The sequence below is a fragment of the Protopterus annectens genome, chromosome 6.part0 (genome assembly GCF_019279795.1).
Source record: "Protopterus annectens isolate FY-2018-M chromosome 6.part0, PAN1.0, whole genome shotgun sequence".
In the NCBI taxonomy this organism is placed as follows: domain Eukaryota; kingdom Metazoa; phylum Chordata; order Ceratodontiformes; family Protopteridae; genus Protopterus; species Protopterus annectens.
Genome location: NC_056737.1, coordinates 1,219,919,260 through 1,219,929,259, shown reverse-complemented (window position 1 = coordinate 1,219,929,259; position 10,000 = coordinate 1,219,919,260). Strand labels below are relative to the sequence as shown.

At 36.9% G+C, this 10,000-nt stretch overlaps 1 protein-coding gene across 1 annotated transcript in view; it reads right to left on the bottom strand.

Moving 5' to 3' along the window:
• Nucleotides 1-3,572: 3,572 nt before the first annotated feature.
• The window catches only part of FIGN (fidgetin, microtubule severing factor), a 1,110,432-nt gene continuing 1,104,004 nt past the window's right edge, over nucleotides 3,573-10,000 (bottom strand). Inside the window, exon 4 of the mRNA XM_044074834.1 lies at nucleotides 3,573-7,971. Coding sequence (XP_043930769.1) covers nucleotides 5,723-7,971 — 2,249 coding nt within the window. The 3' untranslated portion in view covers nucleotides 3,573-5,722. The remainder of the gene's footprint in view (nucleotides 7,972-10,000) is intronic.

Here is a 10,000-nt window from a genome sequence, read left to right as displayed (position 1 = left end):
ATGATTCTGGAATGGAAGAGAAAGAATACAACTAGGCAAATAACGCCCTCACAATGGATCCAAAGAAGTCTTTACTACTGTAAAATAGGCCTATTACTTGTGGTGAGACAGGTGAAACACACTGGGGCATAAATTCCCTGTAGTAGTCTTAGTCTGTCTGACAGTAAATTAGGTCTCTGAAACAAGAAAGCAACAGGGCCTGGGTTCTAATCTGACAAAGGGTTTTGTCTACCTCTTCCAAAGATTTACACTGTTAGCTCAAAAATGTTTAGCCAGCATTGTTGTATAATAGTTTTGGTGTAAAAAAAGGTTAAGCGTTATTTATTAAATTGTTTCAAATAGTTTCTATTGTATACATCAGCTTGGAGACAGAAATAAGATACAATGTCTTGTAAATAAAATGGAAGATTGTCTTATTATGTATTTCATAAGAATTCTAATTCTCAGTGTCAGCTACACAAGATTTGTAGATTGTCATTAGTTTGCCATGTTTAAAGAACAGCGGTTACTTGATGGTCAGCTTCAAAAGACAGCTTATAGTTTACTGAAGGCATTCAGTGAACTTGCTTTTATGTTTACAAGAAAGACACGTATCCTTACATCAGCTTCTACGGTTTATAGTTTTCAAGGGGTTGATATAAATAGCAACAAAACCAAAAATCAAGAGACGCTAAATGTAGGTAAACAACTGTGCCTCTGAATACTATTTGCAGGCTACAAGATAATAGGCTGAACCATCAGAATATGTCAGTTTATAGCAAAAATGAAAACTGTGCATTACTAACTCACTGGTAGACGGAAAATAAAAACAACCAGTGTGTGTGTGTGTGTGTGAGTGTGTGTGTGTGTGTGTGTGTGTGTGTGTGTGTGTGTGTGTGTGTGTGTGTGTGTGTGTGTGTGCGTGCGTGTGTGCGTGTGTGTGCGTGTGTGTGTGTGTGTGTGTGTGTGTGTGTGTGTGTGTGTGTGTGTGTGTGTATTATGTTACTTTACAATATGCACTGAATTATAATAAGATTATCTGACTCAGATTTACTAATACTAAATTACCAAAAAAGTTTCAAAATCTGAAGAACATTCTTGGCTTGAGAAAATTACATATCAGATAACCATTAAAACTGACAAATCATGACAAATTGTCACATGAACAACTTCAATGTAGAGAAAGCTGGCAAACCTCCAAATTCAACACTATCTTACAACCATATGTTAAAACAGAGCTGAAGTTCACAAATGGTTAAAATACCTAAAAGTAGAAGTTTTTTTCTCAATAAACAGGACCTTAATGAAGACCTACACAGTGCAGAATTTTCTTTTCTTTCCTTTTTTTAACTGTGTTATGAGTACAATTAAATGTCCATCAATATCCCAAGTAGCCATACATTATCTAGTCTGCCACATTTCACTAATGCGCCTTATCGTTTCGGTAGTTAATACTGTTCAGTTTAAAGACAGCCTGTCTGAGGTAGACTGCTCAAAGTTCAAGGACAACTTATCTCTTTTTTTCCTTGCAAATGCATGACATTCAAAAATAAGACACAAAATAAATACTACATGTACAATATGCAGCAATGAGGTAGAAATGGTTTTAAAGAACAATGCCTGACTATACAACAGATGCAAAAATATATAAAAAGAAAATCCCAAGCATTTGTATACAATACATAAAGCAAATATAAACATTTAGGTCAGGAACTTAGTTTAGGTATGTTTCTATTATCAAAAGCCTAGCCTAAAACTCATAATCACTGTGTTCAAAACATTGTTACAAAGAAGAGCCACATTATAAATATTTAACATTCTACAGGACTGTTTCTCACATCATTGTGTGGCAAGACTGACCACGGCTATGACACTATACATTTCACAGAGATACAGTGCTGACATTTTATCTCTTTCAGTCTAATTGTGTTTGACAATTGCAGAGCTACTCTTTCCTTACATATAAATAAGAGATTGGGAAGGTGTTTTTTTTCAAAATGCAGTAAACCTTCTGCAATATCGCCTAATATTTTTATTTTCAAATGTTAGCCAAAGTCTGATTCAGACATTCAGTACTGTGGACATTGTTTAAAAAGCAGGGCTTGATGAAGGTTACTTCACATCAGTTTTAGCAATAGCTTGAATTAATTTCTAAATGTTCTGCACATATATGTGTGCATCTTAAAGTTCTGTAAGACAGTAGGATCAAATGCCTTTCTTACAGATGCAAAATCTCCCAACACTACATTTTTTTTCTAAAAAAAACACGCCCTTCTACCAAATAAAAGGATGCGATTTTAATAAATTACAGAGTGCAATGAATAAATGAGGATGTCCTTAAATAATAAATAGAGATTTACTGTAATACAAGAGATTTCAAGGCAATCTGTGCAAGATGGGATGCTGTTTAAAGCATGAAAAACAAAAATACAGTTTTAAGACTTGAGTGAAAGGCATCGTCATGTTGGCTAAGATCGTTATCTTGCAAACAACTCCAAATTTTTAGAATAACGTTTTATCTATTCATCTAAGCAAATCACGTTCAAACAGGAGATAGTTTGGCATCAGTTGAAATAAACATGCTATAATTAAGAAAATTGAGAAGAGTTTATCATAATGAGATGGGACTGAAACAATGCATTGCTTAGGCCCACTGTGTCATAAACTAGACATCTGAGACAATATTTTCATCACAATGCAATAGTGGTGAAATATGCCATTTTCTCTGGGAGTGTCAACATGATGTTATGGTGCATATCCAGCAAGACATATCTGCAGCAAACTGCTTCAATTCATGTTCCTATGCATTTGCAGTGACAATATATATAAAAAAAAAAAAAAAAAAAAAAAAAAAAAAAAAAACAGGTGCATAATGTATGTTGATGAAATACCCTTCCCATAAATACTTCTAACATCCTACAGGTATGCTCAGTTAAGAATATTCTGCAATTGCCCATTATAATTAAGACAGACATTTCACAAAAATCTTTCTTTCATTTATTTCACAAATGAGTTCCTTATAAGCAGAATGCTCTGAATTGCTCACTTTCCTTCATTATGTCTTGCTTACTTTTACACTTATTTATTTCCTAATACTGTGTTTTGGGAAAAGTGCATGGCCGTGCACTGTTACTAAATATTACTATGACAACACTAGTGTTAAACTGAATTTTTCTTCTGGAACTATAAAACATTTTTTTTTAGTTCTAGCAATAAGCATATTACTGATGCCTACTACTATCAGCGAATTATGTCTGCAGTTCTGAAGTATCATAATGCATTTATTTTAAGAATAATTAATTTCATCTGCTGTGGTTTAAAACATTTTTTTCCAAAACTGTTTGTAGCTGTGCCTGCTTTACAATTTTCTTGTACCATATCATCTTTCAAGTATGCACAGCTTTGATGGCAGATGTGAAACCTGACGGGTAACTAAGGACAGAAATGGGTCTGTCTACAGCAATAACCAGCTTGCCAGACAGATCAATATGAAATTGCAGCTAATAGGATAGTATAATATTTTAATACAGTAGTATATATTACAAAAAAAAAAAAAAAAAAAAAAAAAAAAAAAAAAAAAAAACGAATGCTCACTTTCAAGACTGCTTAAATTCTAAACATCTTTCTAAATTTACAAAGCTACATTTATTTAGTTTTCATTGGTCAAATAATGATTTCTTGTTTGATAATGATTGATACATACTGGCAATTAGCTTTTCTTAGTTCCACATAGTACTTTGGATGGTGATCTCGTAATACAGTAATATCGTGTGTTGTTTGTGTGATCACACACATACACTTCAACACAGGCATCTCAAAACTCACTTGTCAGCAGATTTAAACAAAAGGTGCTTAGCTGAACTACATTCTAGAAAATTAGGTAAAATGATAAAAATAAAATGGTTATGCCTCCATGTTGTACATTTTAGTGTATGTCAACATGTCCTGTTGTGCATTGTGTAACAATTACACTAAGCATCAGTGCTGAATGTAACAAACACTTTAAGAATCTTCCTGTCTAAACTAAGCAAAAAAAAAAAAAAAAACATAAATGCGGTCTGCAATACTCCTGTTTGGAAAAAATATCCCATATAAAACACCAGTCATGAAATAGTTTGCACAAACAGTAATACAATTTAAAGAAACAAAAATATATTTTTTTTTGGGGGGGGGGGGTGAAATAACAGGTAAGCTATTTAGCCTTTCCAGTCTTTCCTGATGGAAGACACAATGGAATGAATAGCAGAAAGGGGAAAGCTTCTTCACACGGAAAAGGGAACAGTAATGTAGTTTGTGTTCGCATAACAAGTTATGTAGTTTTACATTTACAGAAGTTTTTAACTTCCACAATGCAGCTACACAGTAAGAGATCTGCCATACAGATGAGGTAGAAAATAAAGACTGCATACCAGATTCTCTGGTGTAATTAATGACTACCGCGGGCTATATTAACAGTAACAAAAATGTATTTACATCATAAAAATTAGTCCATTTTGACATTGGTATATTGTCAGCAAGTTTGGGTTTCAATCTAATTGCACTCACCTATCAGCCATGAACAATTGTGCGATTTGAGAAGTCTGCAACCTAGACAATGAACTATTTCCAACCCTCAGCTGCAAATAACCTCAAAAGTAGAGTAGCAACCAGTGATATAAAGAATAACATTATGGTTCACAGAAAAATGCGACTTTAGGAAAACTCATTCAGACTCGCATATGCATTGGTTGGTTGGTTTAAAATGCGTTCTTAGAATCATAAAGTGGCTATCTCATCTTATGAAATAAATGTGCACCTTCTAAGTACTACGAGCTGGTAATCATCACAAAGAAATGTATCAAGAACTGCAAAGTGTTACAGTGTTACAGATGAAGAGTGTGTGATCTGATATGATCACCTTTAACACGGAGATTTCCTTCTGTTAACTACAAGAACTGAGACTTTTCAGTCACAATTACTTTAATATAATCCGGATACATTCAAAGTCATTTTCTTGCCATTTTTCCAATTGTTGAGGTAAACATACATTACTATAAAGTAACACAGAAGCCTAGCCCATAACTCTCATCAGTAAATAGTGCTTTCAACACATTCCTTTGAGGTACTGTACAAATCGCAATCACTTTCCTGAGTTTTTGCAGGCAACATTAAAAGAAATGAACAGCAGAAATTAAGGTCCAGATTACCGTTACCCTGTTTAACTGTTCCCAGGCTGATACTGCAGAACAGACAGGATTGAGGAATAACTGTTGCTCTTCAAATGGCAAAAATCTGGCTCTCTGTTTCCCAATGCAATATTCATCTCTTAAGTTCAGCAAGAATTGAAGTTAAAGCTCTTAATATTAGCACATGCCACCAATGTATTTGTGAGGCAAACAAAAAAAGCACCATTTCAGGCACTTGACAGCAACTAAATCTCAACAAGAGCAGAATGGAATCAATATACTAGAATCCTTTCCTTTTGTAGTCACCCCTACTTGCATCATTAAGAATGTTGCCCAGGCTGAAAGGAACTAACCATTACCATCAGCACAAACATCTTCTTAGTTTGTGTCTATTTTTTTTTTTTTATTTGATCAGCAGCTCTTTTACGATGCACTTTCCCTCCAAGCCTTACCTAACTCCTTAAGAAAAAAGGGACATTATCTTTTCAGCACACTTAACAATTACAACCCCTAAAGGGGATTTCATTCCCAAGCAACATGTCTAAGAGTACCAACAGTTATAGCATCCCTTAAGGTTCTCACTGACTGCAGCCAAACATTTTGTTCCATTCAATGTATGTGTCTAGCTCTTTCTGAGTTATGCTGGGCTGAATTTTGCAGAAAGCTTCCTCAAAGTCTTGATATGTGACTGGTCTCATCTGGCCGGGTAAGATGGCTGACAGATCTGTCCCCTGAACAGCATGGAGAGGGCCTACTACAGCCTCTTGACATAATCGAGCCACATCCAGCCCAGAGAAGCCTTCAGTACGCTGAACAATCAGTGCAACATCTTTGTCACTGAGGCAATAATTGTGCTGTGACAGGAGTTGCACTATTATCTGGTGCCTTGCTGTGTTGTCAGGTAGTGGTATTAAAAGTCGTTTCATAAAATACCTTCTAAGCGACTCATCTATTTCTTCAGGTTTGCTTGTTGCACAGATAACTACTATCTGGTCCTCAGCAGAAGAAAGTACACTATCCAACTGCATAAGGAACTCTGTTCTCATTCGACTAATTGGGCTATGCTCTTCGCTCACTTGTACTGAAAGAAGCATGTCAATGTCACTGACAAATATCACAGATGGCTGACGACATCTTGCCACAAGGAAGGAAGCATGGACAATCTTATCACCTTCTGCAATCCATTTTGTGACAAGTGCAGACACAGCAATTTTGAAAAAGGTGGCTCCCAAATGACTAGCTATACATCGTCCAATTAAAGTTTTACCTGTTCCCCGTGGCCCAAACAAAAGAATGCTCCGAGGAAGAGCAGAAAGTCCACTGAAAGCATCTGGCCTCAGTACTGGCCACAAAACCTCCTCTTTAATTGTCACTTTTGCTAGTTCTAAGCCGGCTATATCATTCCAGTCTACTGGAGGACCTTGCCTTACAATTTCATTGGTTATAAGTTCAATGAGGTGAGAGTCAATGTTCTTCAGTTGTTTATCTACAGGCTGGTTAGATGAGGTAGCTACATGAAGTCCTGGGCCTTGTACTGGGTGTGGGAGAAGCTGCCTCTGTTCATCATTGTGGTCAGTCATTATTTGAGAGGAATATTTTGCAAATGGCTCACTTGTTCTTGAGGTCAATGAATTTTTTGATGTGTTATAAGAAGGTGGCGTGAGAGCCCTAGTGGACTGCCCACTGAATTTTCTTTGCTGTTCAGAGGACATTAATGGTTTGTTTGTCTTGAAGGATAAAGAAGATGTTTCTGCATTTCTGTCAAAGCCATTCCCTCTGGTTGCATTTGAAATGTTATCAGGAATTCTGTACATTGGGCTCTGGGTAGACCTCTGTTGTCCATAATTGTAATTTCCGTAACCACTATCAATGTCCCCTTGTCCTGCCATGTAAAATGCCTTCCTTTTGAGAGATGTAGCTGAGCTGTTGGCCAAAGCTGATGGTGCAATAGGGGCTAAGCCATGAGCCTGATATGTGTAACCAGGTACAGTCGTTGGAGGCAGAGGAGTTGGTGCAGGAATTCCAGACGGAAGGTAAGCAGAAGGAGGAGGGGGAGGTGCACCACCAGAGGTGTAACCCGGGCCAACAGCTGTCTGTGGAGGGTAACTAGCTGGTGAGTAGTTGTAGCTTGGGATATTGGATGTCCCATTATATCCTGGGACTAGCGCAGATGGAGGAGGCGGTGGTGGTTGCAGAAGTCCAGAGCTATGCAAAGGAGATGGATGGGGAGAAGGAAGTGCAGGAGTTGATTGGTTGTTATAGCTAGAATGCAAATAAGAGCCATTGTATCCCGTGGCATATTCCTGAGAAGGAAGTCCGGAATGAAGAGTAGGTACGCTGTGACTTCCACAGGTGTTACTAGAATAACTAGGTTCCGTGAGACTACTTCCCACCCCTGGTGAGCTCCCTATGCTAGCAGAAACATCTGCTGGAGGGATTGCCGAAGCTACTACAGATTTGCTTGCAGTGATCACATCTGGAACGCAGTTCATAGAATAAATACTGTCAGAGTTTAAAGAAGGCTGCCAAGGTTCACTTTCATTTTTCCGACCATTTGCTATCCCTGGTGCAGTCTCTGAATAATTTGCAAGTAGGGCCCGCTCTGCTGGGCCCTCTAGAATTCCTGAATACTTTTCTGCATATTTCTTCAATAAATTTGAAGCAGTTAAAGCAGATATATCATCATTGGCCCAAGCATACTGATAGGTACGTTGTAAGTGACCCCGGTATGTATCCACTTTATGTGCTGGAGATCGGGTTGTTGAAGTAATGTCAAAGTGCTGTTCTGGCCACTGAGCATGTTCTGGTGTCCACTGCATCTTCAAGCCTGAAAATAGAAAAAAATACAACATTAACGTGTGCAAGACCAAAAAAGCATCATTAGTACGTGCAGGGTCAGTTACAGAGGAATACTTTCAAGCTGAATTTGTTTTATAACAATTTTGCGCTTTACCTTTGAGCAATAGACTCACTTGTGAGTACATGCAGGCTTATTTTATATATTTAAAGCAAGCCTGTGGCGAAGTGGAATTAGATAAATAGGACACTAGTTTATAAATGGTGCTGCTCATACTGTTCTATAATGTAAAATTACCTGATTACCTGCGGTAATTCTGGGTTACAGGAAACTGTTGCAAATGCTTAATTATTAACATACTGTAGGCATGCTCATATTACCTGAAACATTATCTGATATTACTTTTCAAGAACATGATCAATCAGATAAAAATTATAATAATGTTATATTACATCTGGCAGTAAGTTGCAATTTAAAAAGCACACACATATTCCACAGTTCAAGGTGCAAAGAGAGAGAGAGACAGACAGAAAGAGGGAACTGGTCATGAAATTATAAGAAAGACAACTGTCTTTCTACATTGCAATTTTTGGTTTATATATTAACCATCTGAAAGATATAAGACACAGCTGACAGACCACATCTAGGGTACCTCTCTTACTTGGTACTGAACATCTAGTTAGCACAGTATAATGCACCCTGCACAGAACAATATGACACAGACATTGCAGGTCATTCCATAATCCAAGTCTCATCTAAAGTGGTCCACGACAGTTTCAAATCTGTTTCGTGGAGTGCAGCAAAGCAATCTCCCTGGCAGCGCTCTGTCGCTTTCATCACACAAAGCCTACAACTCGGCATGAATTACAACAGGCTCTTTCTGCCTTTCACTTTTGTTGTTGAGATTTAGAAAAAAAAAATAAAAAGAAAGAAAGAAACAAAAGAAAACAAGCGTCACTTGTCTGCTGGTCTTTTCTTTTACAGCCTCCAGGGTAAAAAAAAAAAAAAAAAAAAAAAACCTCTGCAGTCTAATACTAAACTTCCATGTATGTAGACAGAAAAACATGTATATTGCTGCTGCTTGTAAATCCAAGAACTAAAATATTAAGCTGTGCATAAAGATAATAAACCTAACTTTCAGCAAGAGCAGAATTGCTAGTTAAGACTGTATTTGGATTTCTTTTAAATCCATAAATACATACTGCATGCAGCTATGAGCTTACAGAGAATTTTACCCAGATCTTACCTTTGCACGACAGACACATTGCTAATGCTGGCTCGGCTGTATCAACAGGCATCTTAAATCTCTCTCATATTACCAACACTGATTTTTTTCCAGCAAAACAATGCCTTCTGGCACAGATGCTATGACAAAACTAGGCCTTCTATAAATGAAGCATCTGTGTCATTTGCTTCTAGTTGTGTGTGTTTTTTTTTCCAGCTGCAGAGGCTCTCTATCCATATCCACATATATATATATCTATATCCGTTTCATCACTGCATTCCTACCCTCACTCACTGTATTCTGAAATTATCTTTGGTCTCTGTTTCCTAGCAATCTGGAGTAAATGTGGGTTGGATATGAAGAAACTATGGGAAAACTCAGTTTGGCAACAAAACAGCCTGCCAATTCCCATCAGACACCCTCTCCTGTGTTTGCTAAAGCACTACACTAGTCACTAGAAGTTAATTAGCGGGATGATGCTTTGCTAATTGTGTTAATTTACAAGGTTTTAGTCAAAAGAAGTCATGCAATGGCTGGCTGTGCTGTCATGCTTCCAACTTAATCATTAAGAAATGCTAAAATCAAGGCAGGAATGTTCACCGTAATTGCACTCGTAAAGAAAACTGGCAAAAAATGAAAGAAAAAATATGCAGAATTAATTTTCAATCAAAATATTTGACATTTTATTAAACTGAACATGACTACAAATTGCCTGTTGTATATTTTATACAATACTTTTGCTTTGATTGTTTAGAAAATGCATGCCTCTACAACCAAGTTAAGTATCATTATGATTATGAGAGACAGAGAGAAATTTTTAGAGAATTTATGCAT